Source organism: Mirounga leonina, unplaced genomic scaffold, assembly GCF_011800145.1.
Source record: "Mirounga leonina isolate KUSES-001 unplaced genomic scaffold, KU_Mleo_1.0 Mir_129, whole genome shotgun sequence".
Taxonomy (NCBI): domain Eukaryota; kingdom Metazoa; phylum Chordata; class Mammalia; order Carnivora; family Phocidae; genus Mirounga; species Mirounga leonina.
The window spans coordinates 26,543,154-26,566,542 of NW_023270323.1; the positions used below are offsets into that span (position 1 = coordinate 26,543,154).

The 23,389-nt window shown below is 37.5% G+C and overlaps 1 protein-coding gene across 1 annotated transcript in view; it reads left to right on the forward strand.

Annotated features, from left to right (window-relative positions):
- The window catches only part of LOC118010867 (transmembrane protease serine 11F), a 63,019-nt gene extending 42,752 nt beyond the window's left edge, over positions 1–20,267 (forward strand). Inside the window, exons 4-10 of the mRNA XM_035005577.1 lie at positions 3,690–3,757; positions 5,354–5,517; positions 7,774–7,812; positions 11,609–11,810; positions 15,539–15,798; positions 17,778–17,920; positions 20,063–20,267. Coding sequence (XP_034861468.1) covers positions 3,690–3,757; positions 5,354–5,517; positions 7,774–7,812; positions 11,609–11,810; positions 15,539–15,798; positions 17,778–17,920; positions 20,063–20,221 — 1,035 coding nt within the window. The 3' untranslated portion in view covers positions 20,222–20,267. The remainder of the gene's footprint in view (positions 1–3,689; positions 3,758–5,353; positions 5,518–7,773; positions 7,813–11,608; positions 11,811–15,538; positions 15,799–17,777; positions 17,921–20,062) is intronic.
- Positions 20,268–23,389: the final 3,122 nt, after the last annotated feature.

Sequence of the window (23,389 nt, forward strand, 5' to 3'; positions counted from 1 at the left end):
TTCATAAGTGATTTCCAAATGTACTTAGAATAAAATCCCAGCTTTTTATGAAGTCCTCTAAGGAACTTAATGCTCTGGCTCTCCTCCTTGCTCACTGTTCTCAAACCATATTGGCCTTCTTTTTGGAGGCTCTGCACATTCTGTTCCTTCTACCTGGAAGATTGTCCCATGATCTTACTCTTTTTGTTGCTTATTCCATCTGATCTTTCAGATATCACTTAAATGTCCTTCCTCTGTTGTTACATATTCTCCTGACAGTAGCAGAAAATCTGTAGAGCTTGCCTGACTTATTTTCATGGGTGGACCTGGAAAGGGATTCCCTAGCTGGCATCCAGTAACTACGGATCTTTCATGAGGACTTAATCTGCATGCAGTTCCCAGCCAGAGGGAAGGTGCAAGCTCAAGCTTGTGGAAGATAGTAACTGGATGTATTATTAGAGTCACAAGTATTGTTTTAAACATGTCATTTTGGTTTTTGATGCTGGAGTACAAACCAAGGACTCCAAGTGGGATCTGATTTTAAGGTGAACTTTTTTCCCATTTTAGCTTAGACTCTATCTTGTTTTAAACAGAATAATCTCTAAAAAAAAAATCTATTCTTAGGTTTCAACCATGAAAAAGGAAGGATACAACTAGTTTTTGTAATTTTGACTAAATGTAATATTACTGAGTTCTCAATAGAAAAATATAAACAGTAAGTTAATTTTCTCCAGAAATTGCTTACAGTGATGACTAGGTGTCCAAAAAGGAACAGTTTTTCAGAAGCAGATAAAAAGCAACCTCCCAAGAGATGATCTTTTATGAGGTTTAGATTCAGGGAATAAAAGATATATCTGAGGTCTTCTTTAAGGGTTTCCTGCCTCAGGACTCTCCATCCACAACCAACCTGAACATCTGTCATCAGGTATATAAGTGTATAAGGGTTGTCAATGTCACTTAATATACTTAAGAACACAAGATCTAACACCAGATTCCCTGAGTTTATATGCCAGAACCAGCACTTTCTATGCCACCTTAGGCAAGTGTTCTGACACAGTTTCTTTATCTTTAAAATGAAGCTGATAAGAATTAAAAAAATACTTTACTCCTAAGGTGGCATAAGGTTTAAACAAAGGAATTGGCTCAATGCATACCCTGTAGTATGAACTTAGTACACGTAAGCTATTATTAGTGGGCATACCAATACCATACTGTACCAGAATCTATCCATTTTTAAAACAGAGGTCGACTCCTCAGGGAATGATAATCTTGCTAATAATCACATTTTAGTTTGAATAGATTCTTAGCACTTTCTTATACTCTGATATGACAGAATCCTAATCCTTTCCCCAAATGCCATTATGTGCACAGTTCAGAATTTCAGAGGACATTTATATAAAGTGCTGGAGACCTTAACATCAGGTTTTCTCCCTGTTCCCTGAGATATGGAAATAAAATGAGCTCAGAGAAGCTTAGTGAAATCATAAGTGACATAACTCAAAAGTGATCCAAACCCCTGAAAGGACCATACAAAAGGGGTCACCACTGGAGTCTCCTGGCTCCCACCTTGCTTTAGATTCCCATGGATTTCTATTTATACTCGGCAACATGACCTGCAGATAAAACAAAACAGTGTGTTATTATCTTCTTCCCTTTACCATATTGTTCATTCTCAATTCATTTATTCATTCATGGACTTATTCAAACATGCATTGAGGATTTACTGTGGGCCAGGCAGTGTTCCAAACACTGAAGATAAAAAGATGGATTAGACACACTCCCTACCATCATATAGCTCACAGTCTGGAGGGAGAAAGGCACAGCTGTGAACTGGTATGATAAGTACTATAACAGCCTCATGTGCAAGATGCTGGGGTGGCCCAAATAAAGGAGGGTTGAACTTTGAGGAGGGCAAGTCAAAGATAACTTATTTGTCCCTGGAGTGTCTGGATGGTAACAAAATTGTCATTAAAGGAATTGCCAGAGGAAAGAAGTGTATTGTAGGAAGAAGACATGAATGTGCAAAGCCACAGAGGTATGAACCAGTCGAGTGGGATTAGGAAAGAGTAAGTCATTCAGTAGATAAGAAAATGGGTATTAAAGAGGGCACGTACTGAATGGGGCACTGGGTGTTATACGCAAACAATGAATCATGGAACACTACATCAAAAACTAATGACATAATGAATGGTGACTAACATAACATAATAAAATAAAATTTAAAAAAAACCCCAAAAATCAGATCTTTCAAAAAAAAAAAAAAAGAAAATGGGCTTTGAAGGTAGAGGCAGGGCAAGGGTTGATGAAGGCATAAGATTATGGAGCTCACACTGAGGGAGACATTGGGCTTGAAGCAGGAGCATAACATACTCAGATTTGCACTTTAGGGATATCATCCTGGTTGGTAGCATTGTGGGGGGGAGAGGACAGAGTAGAATCACAGAAAGTACCAGTGTGGTGATATTGCACAGGTCCAGGCACAAGTTTCGCAGGAGCTGAATTCAGACCATAGCAGTGGAATTGGAGGAAGGGAGGGAGATTCCATATTTAGTTGATAAAATCTACTGAACAGTGTTACTGGTTTAAAGGAGTCAGGGAGAGGGGGAAATCTTGTGGGGAGGGAGGCAATATTCCCCTTTCCCAGAGGATGTAGTACTGGGGGCAGGGCAAGATTTACCGGGAGGTGGACCTTATGTAAACTTATGTGGACCTGTGATTTCTCATTTCTGACTCTTAGTCCAGTGCTTTTTACTGTGAGGCACTGCCTCAACAGTCTTTTGAGAATTAGGTTCCAGGAAATCAGCTCACTGAACATCCAAATCCTTCAATGGCTCAGGCTGGAAAAGCTGAGTAATAAAATGCTGATGGTATGGAGTGTGGTGAAACTTATTCCCAAAGCTGGTACCAGTTGTGAAAGCCTGCCTGCCACAGAATGGTGACTAACAAGTGAGGGTGTCAGAGTCAAAGGACAGTATTGTTACTTATTGTGTCAAATGCTTTAGTGATGGGATAATCATTTAAGAAAGAAACGAGTTGATACAAATAGTGGACTAGTTTCCATATTTGGGAATAAGACAAATTTAGGGTGGGTTTTCTTAAAAGTGAGGACGCTGGGGCGCCTGGGTGGCTCAGTCGGTTGAGTGTCCAACTCTTGATTTTGGCTCAGGTCGTGATCTCAGGGTCGTGAGATCCAGCCCCGCATCAGCCTCCTCACTGGGTGTGGAGCCTGCTTGGGGTTATAACTCTCTTCCTCTCCCTCTGCCCCTCCCTACCCTGCACGGGCTCACCCTCTCTCTCCCTCTCAAAAACATAAACTAATTAAATTAAATTAAATTAAAAGTGATGATGCTGCTTTTAAAAATAGCACAGATACTTAAATTAATTTGACAATAATCAAAATGAACATTATCAATAGTTTACACCCAGCAAGGTGTGAAATGTGTGATAAACATTATTTCATTTAATCTTCAAAACAACTCTGTGAGGTGGATACTCTTGTTATCCTGTTTTACAGAGGCTTGACAAAATTGCACAATTTTGTTAAGGTTATTCGTTTCTACAAGAATTAGAACCTCTTTTAGTCTTACCACTATGATAAACCAGTTCCAATCTGGGAATAAACCAAAATTGTCTTTGCCTCAACTCTCTAGAAAAGAGAAGGAGTAACATTTTTCTTTTGACTAATACTCTCATTTAATTTTTCTAACCAGATATCTAGGATATTTCAACATTCTTCTGGAGGAGATCGGTTTATCAAATCTCATGTTATCAAAATGAGGTATGTAAATTTAGTTTGCAACTTCAAACCAGTACCCTTAAGAAGCACTCCATCAACATGACTGCCCAGCTTCTCCAGGCAAATCTTTGCAAGAACACAGAGATTTCATAAATCCTGAGCAGTGCAGCTTATACTGCATAGACATTTCCCAGTTACAATAGGAAGATGTAAAGTGCTCTATGTCAAGAGGCGATGTCAGTTATTAGACATTGGAAGGGGAGGAATGGCACTGGAATGGCACCTGCTCCTTCAGCCCAGGGCTAGGTAGAATGTAGACCAGCTCTTCTTGATTATCCTCATTCTAAGCTTATCCAACAACAACAGATGATGACTTTCTCTGCAATAAGGTTTTTCTTTAATGCTACTGGATTTTTATTATTATTTCTAATACCTTTTCATTTTTATGTTCTGATAAAAGGCAATATGCCTAAATTGAACATATATTTGTTGTAAGAGACTCAAATAAATTATCAGAATCCATCTCGAATGTACTTTTTATATGATGTCCAAAATGCTTGGCATTTGCTGGAATAATATATCTTGTTTTCTGCCTATTTTGATGAAAAATTTTAAACTTTTTCTGTGGCTATCAATCAATATACAAATATAAGTATTTGTAATACTTATTTGTCTGCTTCACTTCTTGATGGTAGAGTACATATACATGTGGTTAGGGAGCCCCTGCCTTTTCTTCTCTCCTGCTCTCTATTTTTGTTCCTTCCTTACTTTGCTTTCTCCCTCCATCCCTCCCTCCTTCCTTCTTTGATTCTTTATCTGTTTTAAGGTTAATTCATCCTCAAAGGTCAACTAGAGGCTTTCTAAACCTACACATTATAGTATAATATGTGATCCCTTTATCAAAAGATTTCCTTTAATAAGTGTTTTCTGTAATTATCCACTTATCAAATACATATTAACTGACCATCATATCCCCCAAAATAAATGACTTAATACAATAAAGGTTTACTTCATTTCCATGGAATAGTCCAAAGAGTTGGGAGTGGCAGCAGGGACGTGGGTGCTGGGAGAGATGTGGAATGGAATTGCTTACTGGATCTTCAGCATCTGGTTGGCAAATACAGGAAGAGTGAAAGCATGGAGGATGGTATGGGAGATGTCAGGGGCCAGGCTGGAGATAAGGTGCATCATTTCTGCCCACATTCCATTGTCCAGAATTCACTTGAGTTTCGATAAACTGCAAAGGAGGCCAGGAAATGAAATCTTGCTCTGTGCTCAGGAGGAAAAGGTAACTGGGTTTCATGAACACAAAGCATTGTCTCTGTCATACCAGTACTGAAAAATTATCTTGGTTATGATGGCTCAGAATGTCTTGAAAAGCAAATTGTTTAAGTGCATATAAAGCATGATTTCATGAACATCTCCTCCTCTCCCACCCTCCCCCACAGGCTATGAGCTAAATAAAGAGCAAGAACAATTTTTTTCAGCTACATATCTGAGCCAGTATTTCTCGAGATAATTTAGAAATTTGATATACATGTATTTCACCCATTGTTTTTTAAAATTTAGTGTGAATCTTAACAGGTAAAAAGAGTTAACGATTAGAGAGGTGGCTTTATCTGCTTTTTTGCTCTTCAGTCCAGATGAACATGGCGTGAAAATTCTTATGGTGCTCATGTTTCGATACCCATCTACTGATAGTGCTGAGCGAATCAAGAAAAAAATTGAAAGGATTTTATATCAAAGTCTGAAGACAAAACAGTTGCCTTTGACTATAAACAAACCTTCCTTTACTCTCACATGTAAGTCCTTTTACCATCTTTGTGATCCCCTTGTATTCCTCTTTACTTTTCATAAGAATTTAGGTCAGTATCTTCTCTCATTTTAAGACTTCACCACTGATATACACATATCAGTGTGGAATAAAATTAAATAAAAATTCACTATAAGGCAAAGTTTAATTTTAGGAATTTATTTTCATATTTGATTAGGGCTTTTGCTAAGGTTTCTAAGTTTTTTCCGATATACTATGTTGGATCTTTTCAAAAGCATGAGAGGGTAGGTATTATTTTCTGCCATTTTAAGGAAGCTGAGACTCAAGGAAAATATAAGACATGGGACTAGCCAGCCTTGCGGCCAAAACTGAAGTACAGGTGTTCTGACTCCCAGAGATCTTTACAGGTCAGTTCCCAGGGTTAGCTTCTACAGTATCAGGGAAACAAACACCTTTATGAAGGTTTACCCCCAGAGGACGAACCATTGACATGATCTATGAAGAGGTTCTCTAGATTATTTCCAATTTAAAACTATGTTTCATTCATTTCGTCATTTATTCCTCACAAAACAAAATCAGAGAAGTTTTGGTTTTCCCCAAAAGTAGAAGAAAATGAGGTCACAATGTTAAGAAATTAAAACTACTTCACAGCTAGTTGGAATCCAAGCTGAGAGGCCTAATAATGTGTTCCAAATGTTAAGTCTCAAGGTCAGGTACTGTGCCTTTTTAGTTCTTTACCCCTCCCCCCAAACACGAACGTAAATCTCACACACAACAGGTATTCCAGTTGTGTTCACTGTTCTGATTAAGTACTTCAAGGGCAGCCATTTCTGATTTATTACCAAGAAATAAGGCTTGCCCTTTGGACTGGAAAGTCTTTTCCCCTCAAAGCATCCATGAATTTAAGAAAAAGATTGTCTAAAGGTAATTTCTCTGTTGTTAGAAATCAGGAAAATACTCAAAATCCATTTTGAGATAGAATCCTTGCACGCATTAATGACAATTTTCATGAAGTAATTAGAAATAATGAAGAGAATGGTACCTACCTTAAGTGTTAATTATATTCCAAAGTAAAGCATATTTTTCAACATTCTATAAATGGCAATCTCAAATTAAATTTCAATTTCTGATAATATAATTGTCCCTAATGCATGATCATTTATGCTAACATATCCATCATAAAAGATATGTTAAATGTTTTTTTTTAGAATTCTTAAAAAATAATTTTTACAATTTTTTAAAAAATTATTTTTCAGACTTCTTGGTCATGCACACTGAATTTTTATTACACAGGTTTGTTTTAATATCAGAATAACTCTATTCTATGACTATACTCAATAATCAAAATTCTACTACAAATATTTTCTTCCACCACATACCTATCTCCTGTTAAATAAGGAGAAGTGAAATGTCCAGGAAACCTCTAGTAGTGTTTGAGGCTCACATCCCTCTCTTGGGGAGGTCAGTGGTCCTGAGGAAATCATCACATACTTCTCTATTTTCTCTGTCAAATGAACAAAACAGAACAAACACCAAACCAAAAAAAAACAAAAAATGCAATGAAACTAAACGTAAACGAACACGAAGAGAAATTTGAAGGGAAAAAAGATGTCACAGAAGGGAGGCATAAAGTGTTATGGGTGGGGTTCCTGGACTGGCTGTATGTCAAAGAGCTTCTTCATGTCTCTGGTGCCTGCTGCCTGGGCTGCAACCTATTACAATATTCACCATGAGGAAGAATCCTCAGTGATAGAAGGCCATCAACTTGCACTGAGTGAATTCCTATCCTTTGTAGACCAGGGCTGGAAATCAGGCTGTGAGGGGCCTGTGATGCCCTTCGCTCCCTGGAGCTGCCCTTTCAACAGTGGCCATCAGGCATATGCTTGACACACATTGGCTGGTACATCTAATGCAGTGAGTACCAGTTGTGATGGGATTTGGAGGTTGCATCTTCAAATTATACTGGAGCTCCCAAGAAGGCAATCAGGGACATGATTTAGCCTTATCATTCTTTCCTAATTTTCTAATTTCTTTTTCAGATCTCATAGCAAAAATCAGAAAACGACAAAATGCTCTCTTTTCTTTTAAAGTAAAATTATACATTTTGGACCAAATCAAATCAGAGTTATGTATATATATTACTTGGCTATGAAAAATCTCATACCCTCTTGAAAAATGGATGCTTTCGATAATAAGCATTTCTTATAGTGACCATTTGAACAAAATCACATAAAAACAGGAACATATTCTTCTACCAACTAATTCAATGTTTTGCTTATTCCAGCTATTGACGGCAAAAAGATGATGAATCTTCTCAACAGCCGTAAGTTCCAAAACCCACAATGAACTGTTCATTTCATAGCAAAGATAATGAATAAAAGCCACAGAAAAGTTAGAAGTAGAATTTATAAAGCCTTTTTTGCTCATCTTATGTTTTTGTAAACCAAATACTCGGTGTTTTTATTACTGCTTATTTTTAGTATTTAAAACATTTAAATTTATAAATTTACACCAACTACAACTTCAAGGTTTTTTTTTTAAAGATTTTTAAATTTATTTTAGAGAGACAGAGAGAGCTTGTTCAAGTGGGGGAGGGGCAGAGGCAGAGAGAGAATCTCTAGCAGGCTCCCCACTGAGCACGGATCCCGACGCAGGGCTTGATCCCAGGACGCTGAGATCATGACTTGAGCGGAAAATCAAGAGTCAGTCGCTCAACCAACTGAGCCACCCAGATGCCCCTACAATTTCAAGTTTTATGATTTTCAGGATGTAGTAAAAAAAAAAAAAAATTACATAGTATTCTTGATACTGTAAGTTTTCTAACTATCTTTCTAACGTTGTATTTTAATATTCTCCCACAATTCAAGAGAATGTTTTAAAGTGGTAACTAGTTAGGTTTCCTTCTGTTAAAATTTCTCAGTTTTCTTGCATTTTTGCTGAAATATCTGGCATGTACATTTTCTGCCTTCCCCCTTCCACTTCCTTTATCTCAACTTTTTATAGGATTATTGGGTCGTATACACTTTCCCCTATAAATTCTATACACATTATTCCATTTTCTACTAGTGTTTTGTTGTAGAGGAGAAATCTAAGACTGTTGTATTTTTTATTCTTACGTAGGTTACCTTTTTTGTCCTGGGATGAATGTAGGAAATCTTTACCCTATAACTTTTTGCCAGGAGAGTGAGTTGTAATTATATTTTGCACTGAATTTTGACTAGACATTATGAATGTTTTCAATCTGTATCCTATTTTTTTCTTGTTCTGGAAAAATGTTCTTCCATTATAAATTTGATGATTGATTTCCATTCCAATTGTTCTTTTTTTTTTTTTTTTCCTCCCTCAGGAACACAGATGATTTATTTGAACTCCATTTTCTGCCCTCCATATCAATCATTATTTCTAGCTCCAGTTCGGGTCACTTTCCTCAGCATTCAGAAAGATCTGATCAATTCTGTACTCCCCAAAACCACTTATCTCAGTTGTCTGGTGTCACTTTTTCTCTTCTTCCATGTGGATTTTATATCTGCTATGATGTGCCTGTGATTTCTTGAATTTTATTTAATCACAGACAGCTCTTATGTGTACTCTCCTCACTGCATATTTTCCCCTTACGTTTGGCTGCTTTTGCATTACATTGGATTAGATTACATTAGATTACATTACATTAAGATCATGTTTTCTTGTACAACTTGGCTGATACCAAACACATGCCCTAAGATTTTTTGTAGAAAATAACTTTCAGAGATGTGTCTGTCTTTTGAGTTTATATATAATCTGATTTGGGGGGCCCTAACCATGCTGTATAGTTAGATGCAGGCTTAAGCTTTGATCCAACATGCAGAGTTTCCGAAAACTACATTGACCTCTCCGTTTGCACCAGCGAATGCAGCATTCACCGATGCCAGTGTTCTTCCTTTCACTGTTTAAACGACCTTCAGGAGGCATCTCAGTCCATTCTTGGTGCTGTAACCAAATATCATAGACTGGGTGGTTTATAAACAGCAGAAATTTATTGCTCACAGTTCTGGAGGCTGGAAGTGTCAGATCAGGGTGCCGGCATGTGCCAGCCTGAAGTGAGGCACCTCTTCCAACTCACAGATTTAAAGTATCGTCCTGCCATGAGCAGAAGGGGCGAGGGATGTCTCTGGAGACTCTTTAATAAGAGACTAATCCCATTCATGACGGCTTCACCCTGGTGACTTAAGCATCTCCCAAAGGCCCCACCTGCTAATACTATGACCTCTAAGGGTTAGGATTTTAACATAAATTTGAGGGATTCACATTCAGACCGCTGCATGGAGTACCTATGTTTTCATAGAACTTCTTATCTTTCCTGTATCTCGTGATAGGATGGTGTGCCAGGAAATGTGGCTTCTGCATACATACAGAGGAAGAAATGAGTTTATGAGTCACAGTGGGATGGTTTAAACCATAGTTTCTGCTTGGCTAGGAACAAGTGCAGTGTAGCTTTGTTTCCTGGGCTGGGGAATCACAATAGCGGGGAGCCAAAGGCTTTGTCAAGCTTACCAGGATTCTCCACACAATTCTGGTTCACAGGTTAGAGCTTAGGTAGTCCAAGAAGTTGTTTTCAAACCCCGTTGGATATTGCAGTTTTTACCAGAATTTGTAACTTTTTTTTCTCATCTTTCCTTAAGTTGTGGTGCTTTGAATTGATTCCTTTGCCTTTGAAAAATACCATAGACTCAGATTTTCCATCTACAATATGAGGATGACACCTACCATAGAGTTGTTGTGAACATTCGAGAAAATATATGTAACACTATGTATAGGACCTGGCTCAAAACTAGTAGATATTATTTATATTGGTATTACTTCTATGCCTATTTTAAGAGGAAGTTGGGAGAGGAAGTAAGTATTAGGCACTACCAATATGGCACTATATTAACCTAGAAATCTCATTTGTCCAATGTTATGGTCACTTTAAACTAGAGCTATTTAACTCTGAGGGAATTATTATGAATCTATGAATATGATTTCAGACATATATTTTTAACCTGTTTCTGAAAAAATTCCTTTTTGAAAAAAACTAGTATTTTTAATAAAAATATAAATAATTAAAAGGAACGTTAATAGGGGTTCCTATCTGGCTCAGTCGTTAGAGCACGCCACTCTTGATCTTGGAGTCATGAGTTTGAGCCCCACATTGGGTATAGAACTTATTTAAAAAAAATAAAAATAGGGGTGCATGGGTGGCTCAGTCAATGAAGTGTCTGAATTGATTTTGGCTCAAGTCATGATCTCAGGGTCATGAAATGGAACCCCACATCAAGCTCTAGGCTCAGCACACTCTGCTTGTCCCTCTCCCTCCCCCTCTGCTCTTCCCCTCACCCCCCCCACTGCTTTCTCTCTCTTAAATAATTAAATAAAATATTTAAACAAATAAATACAAAAATAAAAATAAAAGTCACATCAATAAAACATATCAATATGCTTTCAAGTCTTATTGAGGTTGATTTGAACTCTAACAAATTGAGGGTTTGTTGTCAGGGAATCAGGATTTTTTTAGAAACTAGACTTTAAAGTTTTAGAAAACCAAAAAAAGGTCATTGTTAAGACTGTTTAAATTCAGGGCTTGCAAAGACAATGTATAAATTCACGTCAAGGGGGAATCATGAACTGCATTCAGTACTGGGCTCTCTCTCAGGAGCAAGAACACAAATTTTGATGTAGATCTTCCTAATCTTATGTCACTTGCCAGCTGGGTTACCTCTAGCAATTTAAGTTCTCTTTCCAAGGCTCAGTTTTTTCATCTGAAAAGTGTGTTGCTATAAATAAAATCTAAAACATTTAGCAGAGGATCTATATATTTTTAATGCTCAACAAATGATTTATCTATCTCTCTATCCATATATGCTTAATAGAGAGAGAAGTTAATTCCCGGACTGGATGCCTTGACCTGTTAGTCAGTATTTCTTCTGAACCTCAACAGGATCAGGTTGACCCCTATGGACTAACCTCAGACACTGAGTCCTAGGAAAGGGATAAAAACAGAAGGCACAATGGACTGCCAAAGCATCTGCACCCAATGCAAATCAGCATATGCTCTTTTTCTCCTCCTTTTCATGAAAACAAGTTAACATATATTTCTGTGACAGGCTGTGGAATAAGGATGACATCTTCAAACATGCCTTTACCAGCATCCTCTTCTACTGAAAGGATTGTCCAAGGGAGGGAAATCGCTCTGGAAGGGGAGTGGCCATGGCAGGTCAGCCTCCAGCTCATAGGGGGAGGCCATCAGTGCGGAGCCAGCCTCATCAGTAACACCTGGCTGCTCACAGCAGCTCACTGCTTCCGCAAGTAAGTTCATAGGACTGTTGTGAGTCTTCCTTGCCTGGTCATCGATTGTCACCAATTCAGTGCTTGGAAGAGTCCAGCTCACCAGTTTCTCCTCTACTCCATTCAGAATGGATCCTGCTCTGCCCTCTGAATGCATTATGCTTACTCTACACCTCATTCATGCACTCCCCTCTCTCTTTTCTCAATATTTATGATGTTTGGTTTGTATCACTCTTATGGTTCCTAGCACATATTTTCCTATATTATCATGACACTAGTGTTCTCTTTCCTACTGTCTCATAAATTAGTTTAGTGTAAAGACTGACTGTTATACACATAACAAGTATAAACTCTTGCACATGTTCAAGGAGAAAATTCAGCTGCTTCTGTTAACATTCTTTTTCCCTGATTAACCCTCTATCTTCCCTGTGTCAACATCCACCATCGCTTTATAAATAAGAAAAAATGAAGGGTATCACTCTTGGAGCTCTTCCTTCAAGAACCCCTGTGGGCTGTAGGGTCCGGAGAGGTGTGTAGATGACAGGAGGGGCCTGCCACCTGTCCCACGGCCCCCACCGTATTGAAGACTGGTCTTATATGACCTGACAGGAGTGTGCTGCTTGGGCTTCCACAGCTATAGCTTTTAAGACTCAGTTGTGTCCATTCACATACATGGACCTACCCAGGCACCCTGTTGCCCCAAGAGATCAAGCACACACCATCTTTCCTCCCTGAGGTTCCTTTTAAACTCTCAAAAGACAAAAGCTCCAAAAAAAGCTCTGGCCAGTGGCACTATTCACATTCCCTTTCAGAGAAAATTGTGCTTGGTAATATGGGGCGACGCTTGACCATTCTTCCAAGGGTGACACCCAAATGGTTCCAAGGTGCCTACACCTTTCTTTATAAGTAGAAGTGTAATGAGAATGACCTAAGGAATTTAAGGTGATTGTCACTCTCTCACTAGAGAAGAAAAAAAGGATTCACTTACATACATTTACAATCCTCAGAATAACTAGCATTATGCCTTAGGGGAACTTGAGTTCCTCTAACTTAATTTTGGGGGTTCACATAGTCCTTCAATCTTCGCACTTGTTTTGGAGAGTGTCATCTATTTTAGTTTATAACTGACCTCTGTTTACATAAATTAAACATAAATAAACCCAGAATGTCAATTTATTAATATCTAGTAAAGAAAGTAAGATACAGTGATTGAAGTACACGTCTCAGCAGGTCCAGTGCAGTCTCTGTGTGACAACAGACCTAACAGGAATCGGCCACTGAGTGTGATAAAGTAGAGATAACTGGTGACCTTGATAAGAGAAATCAGTATTAGTGGTATGACAGGGACGGGAACAAATTCAAGAGAGAATAGAAGAAAGACTTGGATACTATGAGTTTAGATACCACTTTCAAGGAGGGTTTTTTTTTTTTTTTTAAGATTTTATTTATTTATTTGACAGACAGAGACAGCGAGAGAGGAAACACAAGCAGAGGGAGTGGCAGAGGGAGAAGCAGGCTTCCCGCTGAGCAGGGAGCCCTATATGGGAATCCATCCCAGGACCCTGGGATCATGACCTGAGCCGAAGGCAGACGCTTAACAACTGAGCCACCCAGGCGCCCCTCAAGGAGTTTTTAAATGAATGGGAGCAGAGAAATTTGACAGTTAAGGGTGGTTGTGGACTCAAAGGAAGGATTTTTAAAAATGTGATAGTATCTATCTATCATCTCTCTATCTATCATCTATCTATCTATCTCTCTATCTATCATCTATCTATCATCTATTAGAGCTTATTTTATGCCAATAGTGATGATTCAAAACAGTTGGGAAAGGTGATGATAGAAAGGGCTCAATTTTGGGAGTGATATAATTCGGTTTAATTGCACAATGCATTATACTGCTGTGAAGGAAAAAATACAGTGTACTTTGAAGACTATATCACAATTACCCAAATAACTTTGAAATTTTTATAAGTGTATTTTTTTACAGAAATAGTGTAGTTTTAAAAATTATGTTTAAGACAAATCTTAGTACCTTTATGTCCATGTAAAATGATCCCAGTCTTTGTGCAACAGTGTGGGTGGGGACAAAGTTCCTGACAGCACGTCAGGAACCGCAGGCCATCTCTGACACTAATCCACGGGATGTATCACTCACCTGGGCAAGCCATTTAACTTCTGAGTCTCAGTGTCTTTATCCATAAAGCATTGATTGAATTGGGCTATTCCATGAGGTTCCCTTTCTGGTGGACAGTGCATGAAGGGATAGGGTATTTCTATTTGATCTACTCAATTAGAGTAGTAGGACTGAAGTCATATATTTCTTTGTATCTTCCAGAATTCCAGTTTTCAAAAGAATGCTTCAGCCCTAAGATTTCTGCATCAAATAAAATTTTCCTTTAAAGTATAAATAAGTAAAACAGCCTTCCCCCATCTCCAGGTCCCTGTGGTGCCCACCCCCTCTCTTTCTCTCACTCCTACATATGCCAGGCCTGCTCGTCCCTGAGGCAGTGCAGAATACTTTGAAAATCACTGATCTTTCAGGTTTTTCACTACACTTCTAAGTGTGTGAATACATGATTCACCAACACAGTAATCCTGCATGAACAAGGAAACCCCCTTACGAATTCTTCTCTGTGTGATTTCTTTCTATGTAATTTTCCTTTACATAGACAATTTCAAGTTTCTATATATTTCTAGTCATTCTTCACAGAGATAATTAGAAAAACAGAACTGGGCTTTGGGGAAGAATAGGGAGGTAAAGAAATAATAGGACTATATAGAATTTGCTTGTAATAGAAGCCTGTGGGAGAGAAAAGCTTCTGTGTGGAGGCAGAGCCTCAAAAATACTAAGTGGGGGGGCACCTGGATGGCTCAGTTGTTAAGCGTCTGCCTTTGGCTCAGGTCATGATCCCAGGGTCCTGGGATCAAGCCCTGCATCGGGCTCCCTGCTTGGCAGGAAGCCTGCTTCTCACTCTCCCACTCCCCCTGCTTGTGTTCCTGCTCTCGCTATCTCTCTCTCTGTCAAATAAATAAATAAAATCTTAAAAAAAAAAAAAAAGTACTAAGGAGGACTGACCAGGCCAGATCAAAGGGTGGGGAAGGGGAGGCAGGGGTGGGAGAGAGCCTCTAACAGCGTGACATTGAGTTAGATTTGCTTTGCTCTTGACTATGGGGACAGTGTATGGGCAGAGGGCAGAGAAACAAACCCGTACAAACCCATGAACACATAAGGGTTTGTAAAGCAGGGAAGGTTACACTTTGTGTCAAAGATCACAGTAAGACATAGTAAACAAGATGAGTCATAAAGTAAGAATGGAAGGAGCATCTAATACAGAGGGAAAATGCCTCCTAGTATCTATATTATCCAAAACAAATCAAAATGAATTTCTACATGTTTCATGAAATTATAGAAGAAAGAGAATCTTTTTAACAGACAAGGAATTAAAAGATTGGCAATTCATTATAAAATATCAATTACTATTACTAATCCAAAAAAGCATGAAAATTCCATCTAGTTGCTGTGCTCTTTTTAGTTTTAGAGGATGTAAAATATTTTTAAGGGCTTTCATACACTCACTTGTCTCATTAATATTTTAAACTCTATTTGCCATAAGGCCGACAACTACAAATTCTCTCACCAGAGAGATTTTTCAGGAGCATAATCCCAATAGTTGGGAGAAATACAATCTCAGTTCTCTTTGAAAGGATGCAGTTAAACATCACAAAACTTACCTTTTAATTTTTTGCAGAAATAAAGACCCAAGTCAATGGATTGCTACTTTTGGTACAACAGTAACACCACCTGCAGTGCAACGAAGGCTGGGGAAAATTATCATTCATGAAAACTATCACAGAGGAACAAATGAAAATGACATTGCTTTGGCTCAGCTTACTACTCGAGTTGAGTTTTCAAATATAGTACAGAGAGTTTGCCTTCCAGATTCATCTATAAAGTTGCCACCTAAAACAAGTGTATTTGTCACAGGTTTTGGATCCCTTGTAGATGATGGTGAGTAGTTCAGCCTAACATACTTAGTACAAATTTATCTTGAGCTCTAACGAGCTGTCCTAGGGAATCCCTTTTCAGACTTTTCATAAAAATAATGTTGATGCCTCCAATGCGTGTGGCCCAGAGCAGAACTGGAAGCAGTGGGTTAAAAAAGTAAAAGGAATCAAGTCCCTTTCCTTGAGTTCACAATTAATTGGAGCAGTGGTGAGAAAGGGGAGAGGCTAATAGAGAAGAAAAGAAGAGAGTGTTTTAGATGCTACAAGAAGGGACAAAATACTATGGGGCTACAAGGGAATAAATGATTCTAAATGGTACATTTCCCAGATGTAGAAACTCCTAGTTAGCATATACTTCAGATCACAATCTTAATGGTAGCTTTTTTTTAAAAAGATTTTATTTATTTATTTATTTTAGAGAGAGAGAGAGTGCATGCATGCAAGTGGGAGAAGGGGCAGAGGTGAGGAGGAAGGGAGAAGGAGAGGGAGAGAATCTTAAGCAGATTCCACAGAGCACAAAGCCCAACAGAGAGTTCGATCTCACAACCCTGAGACCATGACCTGAGTCGAAACCTAGAGTCAGGCGCTTAACAAACTGAGCCACCCACGTGCCCCAATGATAGCTTCTTTCTTTCTTTCTTCTTTTTCTTTTTCTTTCTTTCTTTCTTTCTTTCTTTCTTTCTTTCTTTCTTTCTTTCTTTCTTTCTTTCTTTCTTCTTTCTTTTTTTTTTTTTTGGCTAAATGTTTCCTCATTTTAGTGAGGCTTTCTGATGATTATAAACTTAAAAGTGTTTTGTGAATGTTTTGAGAATTTTCATTTTGGTTAGTTGATTTAACATATATTTATTTTCATCTGTCTCACCTCCTGGGTGGTTGAAATATACCAGTTCTATAAATCTATAAGATTTCTAGTTATTAGCTCATTCCACTCTAAAGAGAGATTAATTGAATGTTTTAAAGTGGGAAATAAGAAATGTTCAAGGTTCTATCAAAGATCATCCTGAAGAAAGTAAGAGACAAATGCTAATATATCTTAATCTGGCTTTTTTTTTTCCTTTGCTTTTCTTTTTTTAAAAGATTTTATTTATTTATTTGAGAGAGAAAGAGAGAACATGAGCAGGGGATAGGGGCAGAGGGAGAGGGAGAAGCAAACTCCCTGCTGAGCAAGGAGCCTGATGCGGGACCCTGAGATCATGACTTGAACTGAAGGCAGATGTTAACCGACTGAGCCACCCAGGCGCCCCTGGCTTTTCTTTACTTGACAGAACTCTATTATATGTAAAATTTCCCAAATGCCCAATGCCTGTCCAACTGGACTTTGTGAAATGTTGTTATAAGTCTCCTTTCATGTTCTCTGCCCTTATAACTAGATTAAGACTACTCACCAACAGCTTCAATCTGGAGTCTTAAGCTACTTCCTTTCCTTTTCATAACCTCCAGCCTTGTTTTCTACTGGCATCAGATTGCTGGCATACCTTGGGCACTGGTTCTGTTTCCCATGCCTTAAGACATTCCTAAATAACGCACTACAGCATGGAATAGGGCAAATAGCGCTGTGCAGCTCATGCACTGGTTTCTGCTTGAATATCTTTCAGAAAATAAATATACTTCCCTGAGCCTTGATTTCCTTATACGAAAAGGGTACCAGTTGGTCAAGATGAGTGGGGTGAACCCTCTTCTCATGAAAAAAAAGTGTATACACAGACTATTACATATAGTTGTAGGGGTTCTAATAACTTGAAGATTCACAAATATGATATAATATTGGGGTATGTATGTTTATAGTTCCTTGCATTTAGGCATTTATGAAACAGAACATAAATTAGGCAATAATGAATTATAATTAATGTTAATAAAGTAATCTTTTGTTTTTGTGCTTTTGTTCCTAGGAATATACAACATATGTGTTTTTCATGTTTTAAATACAGTTATATTCAAAGAACACATTTTTTGTTTGTATGTGTATGTTTGTTTGTGTAATAGGACCCACACAAAATAAACTTCATCAAGCCAGGGTGGAAACCATAAGCACTGATGTGTGTAATAGAAAGGATGTATATGATGGCCTGATCACTTCAGGAATGCTATGTGCTGGATACATGGAAGGAAAAGTAGACGCATGTAAGGTAAGTCCAAAGTCAAGGTCAAAACTTGGAAAGGAAAATTTCCATTAGCTATTTCTAGCATGGCATATATTTCCCCTGGAAGAGGAAAAAAAAAAAAAGTCATCCAATTCACCAAGAATTCAGTTTATTTAATAATCATAATATTAAAAATTCTTGTATTGAGTGTTTACTGTATGCCAAGCTAAGTGCTAAGCATGTTATATATAATATTTAATTTAATATAGTGAAATTGAAGAGGTGCTATTATTATGCCTATTTTACAAATTAGGAGATTAAAGTCTATTGCTCCCTATTTCTGGTTCAAACAATTACTCTTCTGTTCTAATATTTTCTTAAACAAAATTGGAAACAAAAGACAGAGAAACCTGTCCTCTGAGGACCACTTTATTCAGCTTTGGCATCATCTCTCATGCATCTTGTTTTCATCCCCTGGCCTCCAAGTCTCTCGCTTTGTCCCTCTCACTCTTCAATGACCTTGACACCTGAAACAGGTTTCCTCTCCATCCCAAGCCTTTGGTACTAACACTGACCCATTGAAATGCTGGACTTTTAGTTCCTAGACCTTCTAACCCCCAGTGATCTTTGCTTCCTCTCAGTCACCATTTCTAGGGTCACATCTTGAGCCTTGTCACAAAAAATTATTGCATCTTCAAAAATACTAATTCCCCAAATCTTCCTATTTAACAGCTATCTTCAATCCTTCCTGCCTGCATGTCAAGCTATTCCTGCTCCCTAGGCCGCACTCTCTATGCTACTGCCCGACCTGTCACTCCTCACCCCCCCAAACTTATACTACACATATGTAGATTGTGTCTTTTGTTTTATTTTGCCCTTTAGCTTTTATCACCATCCAGTATACAATATATTTTATTTAGATGGTTTATTGTCTGTCTCTCCCACTAAACTAGAATATAAACTTCATGAAGGTACAGATTTTGGGGTTGTCTATCTGATTTACTACTATATTACCTAACACAGTCTTAAGATGGAAAATATAACTTCTAAGAAAGACCCATAGGGTTCCTCAAGGGCTAGTTCTCCTGACCTCTCCAGCCTCATCACACACCACTTGCCCCATTGCTGTCTTCTCTTCAGTCCTCGTTTTTTTTTTTCCTCCCAGATTTTTGCGTATGCCAGGCTCCTACATGCCCCAGAGCATTTGCAGAGCCATTCCCTCTGCCTAGAACATGTTATAGCCCCACCTTCCTTTTCATGTCTAAATCCTTTAGATATCAGCTCAATTACCTCTCATCAGGAAAAACTTTCCTGACCTCCCTGACCAGTCACATTTCCCTTGTGTATGTTTCCATAGCGCTTATCATAGTTGTCACTTTGCATTTATTCATGGGCTTTGTTTAATATTGTTTTTATAACCTAAACTTCAAGTTTGTGAGTATGAAGACCATTCACTTTCAGTCATCATTGAATCCTCAATGCCCACCAAAATGCCTGGGACACATAGTTGGAACTCAATAAGTAGTTGATAAAAGAATAAATGAATGAGGTGGAAGAGGCACAGAGAAGTATCTTACCCTAATTCATACAGCCAGTAATTAATAGAGCTAGTCCTGAAACTTAGAAGTTCAACTACCAAGACCATACTCTCAACCTCTACATATATATCTGTTTAGTTACTTAATTGTCCTTGTTCCAAAACAGATTTAAGAGGGCTTATATAAAATTAAGCAAACAAGCATAAATTAGAGTTGGGTGCATGAAAGACAAGGAGACCAAGAATCGATCTATAGTATAGAGTCTAGCTAACAGTATTCAGAGATCACCAAACTTTCCACCTATGCTTGCAAATGCTAACTTCATATTTAATATTTTATATCATACTTACTAAACGATGCATGAAGTGTCTAATCAAACTAACAAAAAAATCCAAGGATGTTGAACCATAAATAATGTAACCATTCCATGTGAATAAGGTTTAGCCTTTCTAGAAAACAATGCATTTTAATGTTTAGGGCAAAATTTTAACTCAATTCAGAGAAACATTATATCATCTATCTCTAGTCTGGCTTCCTACTCCATGTACCAATTTTTTTTTTTCCTGTGGAAGGGAGATGATTGCAATGACCTTCCTCCTGAATTAAATTAGAATTAATAATTTTAAATATATTTTTGTTTTTTCTCAAGGGCGATTCTGGTGGACCGCTGGTTTATGGTAATCATGACATCTGGTACTTAGTTGGTATAGTAAGTTGGGGACAATCATGTGCTCTTCCCAAAAAACCTGGGGTCTACACCAGAGTGACTCAGTATCGAGAATGGATTGCCTCAAAGACTGCTATCTAGTGTGAATTGCCTATGAACTATATCCATGGCACACGAAGCTGAAATGCCTGCATATTGTATATTATTTATAGTTATGTGGTTTGGATCAGTGCTTTTTCTGGATGTCAAGAAATCCTCCAACTCAGACCAATCTAATATCACAAGGTGGTCTTTGCATACAAGTGACTGAAGTCTTTCTCTACCTTGAGGGAGGAAAACATAGCAAATATCAATAACACTGAACTCCTCACTCACAAGAGAAACTGTGATACTTATTAATGAGTATTTATAAATGGTTTCCCCCAATGGAAGACAAGGAACATCATTTTTCACAGGATATGAGGAGTTGCTAGGGCTGCCAAAAACTTATATATAATAACCTGGATCACCTGTAACTCTTGTTGCAAAATATCACTCCCTGAGAATTCAGTTTCAACATTTTAGGACGGATGGCTGGTCATTCAATGGATAGAATGGAGAAGCATGGATTTACAATATACCTTGAACTCCAACCTGGATTTGTAAATAATAATACAAAGGATTATCATTAACAAGAAGAGTTGCCATTTCAAACATGTTTGAGTGTATCTGAACTTACTGGAAATATTGTTATACACACAAGAACTAGCTTCAGGATGCATGTTGTATTTTTAAGAAGCATTTCTGATTTATTCTTTAACAGCATCTTGCCATCCATATATCAATTGAAGTTAAGCCAGAAAGAAGAAAAAAGAAGAATCTTGGGAGCATTTTTCCATGTGTACAAGGAAGATAAAAAGAACTGATGGGACATAGACAAGCAGAGTTGCTTTCAAAAGATTAACAGCAGGGAAAACACTCCTCAGATTTTTGGTGGAATGGGCTATCCAATTATTTATTTAGAAATATCTACATCAGCAGATGGTAACTGGTGCTTTTGTAAGTCTTCAGCTCTCTGACAGGTCAGATATCTATCAGGTTGGGATAATTGATTCGTATAAGCACTTAGAACAGTACCTCACATATATTAAGCACTGCATGGATGTTTCCTGTATATGGAGGAAAGGAAAGCCTCTGTGAACCTTAAGATAAATTAACTTAATTTGTCAAACGAGTAAGTGACTTTGGGGCTTAAATACAGCCCAGAGTCTAGTGGTGGAGAGCACAAGCTTTGGAACTAGGCTGCCCAAGCTTAAATGTTGGCTCTGACCCATATGAACTATGTGTCCTTGCACAGGTTTCTTAACATCTCTTAGCACTTTCACCTCCACAATAGGAATAAAAATAGTATCTACCTCATATGGTTGTTATGAGGATTAAATGTATTCATAAAAGTAAAGCACTTGGAACAGTGTCTGCATACAGTATCTCAATATGGACTAGCTACTATAAATTATTATTAATGTGCCTTGGACTCCAAAAACCATATAATTTTTAAAAATTGTTCCTTCTTTGGGCTCCTGGGTGGCTCAGATGGTTAAGCGTCTGCCTTCGGCTCAGGTCATGATCTCAGGGTCCTGGGATCGAGTCCCGCATCAGGTTCCCTGCTCAGTGCAGAGCCTGCTTCTCCCTCTCCCTCTGCCATTCCCTCTGCTTGTGCTCTTCTGTCTATCTCTGTGTCAAATAAATAAATAAAATCTTTTTTTTTTAAATTGTTCCTTCTTTAAATTCATGTAATTGATTTCAGAATGCTTAAATTACACTATGAAAAATCCCTAAGTGATTTACTAGATTTTCAAAATCATTTCTGATATGTCAATCTATTTGGGACTATGTCTGCTCAGAGACAAAGCTGCAGGTGCGTGGTCATCTGTCACCAGGGTTGTGACTACAGAGATGCAGCAGTATTCATCTTCAGGGCGCAGATGTGAGACCTCAAGTGCTAGATTTGTTCTGATTTATCAGAGAAAAATCTAGCCTTTCTGTTTCTTTAATGACAAAGTTTTGTTAACTTATGTGTATGTGGGTTTAGCGCAATATATGTAAACAAGATAAATACCACTTTAAAAATTTCCTAGTTATTATTTACATCTTAATATTAAGATATAATAGACACAAAAGGTCATCCATGTACACTTTCTTTTTAAAAAGAAAATGTCACCAAATTTCTGAGTTGATGACTACTAATAACTAAATATCAATAGAAAAAGCAGAGTAAAAACTTAAATGTTACACTTCTTTCTATATGCAGAGAAACACCCAAAGCTTTCTGGAGAATATTTAGCCAATTTAAGATGTGTTTGATTGAAAACAGACCTTTTTATATTAAAGCTAAACACAGTCTTTGGTAGAAACAGGAAAACAAATCTGTCTACAAAATAAATTTCTACTATGTAAATTCTGTAACAATGAATATGTGCTTTCATGTAACTATATCTACATTTCATAAGACAGTTTTTTTGCTAAGTTTCTGTGAAACTGTACACTGACTTAAATAATTCAATGCTCAATTCAATTCAATGACATTTAAACACAAATGAGAAGAATAAATACAAAAGGCCATAAGTAAATCTGAGAAATGGAAAAGTAGATTTTTAAAACAGGATTTATATGTCCTATATTTAGTTTGATATCTGACCTTTTAAGTGGTGTTATAGGAATCATGCAATACCTTTTACCTCTACCAAATGGGACATTAAATGATCTACCTCATGGCATTGTTGTGAGGCTTTCCTGTTGAATAAGAAGTTGAAAAGTCAAAGAATGTTTAAAGCCTGCTAAAAAATATAAAGTGTATCATTGTAAACTGTTATCAGTACAGATGATGGTGCAAATACATTTAGATTGTAAAAAAGGGCTTTTTTTTTTTTTTTACAGTGTTGACATTTTTATTTATCAATAGTATTGCCTTGTGAATTTTGCTGAAATATTGTGGTTAAAAAAAAAAAAAAGCAGACCTGGTTTTGCCTCCTGTGTTGTAAATGTTATAGTAACACTCGCATCTTTAAAACACACACACACACAGACACACACACACACACACACAAACTACAATTTGTTTGATACATTGTTTTAAAAGACAGGTCAAATCCATTAAGATGACAGTAAACAATATAGCACATAATCCCTTTAGAATCCTGATGGAATTGGGGTGCCATGAGAATTAAAGCATTAGTTTTTAATGCTAGAGCAAGACGACCAAAATTTTTGCAATGTTTAACCATCTCTCAGTGAAATTCATAATTCCACAACAATAAGGACAAAAATATA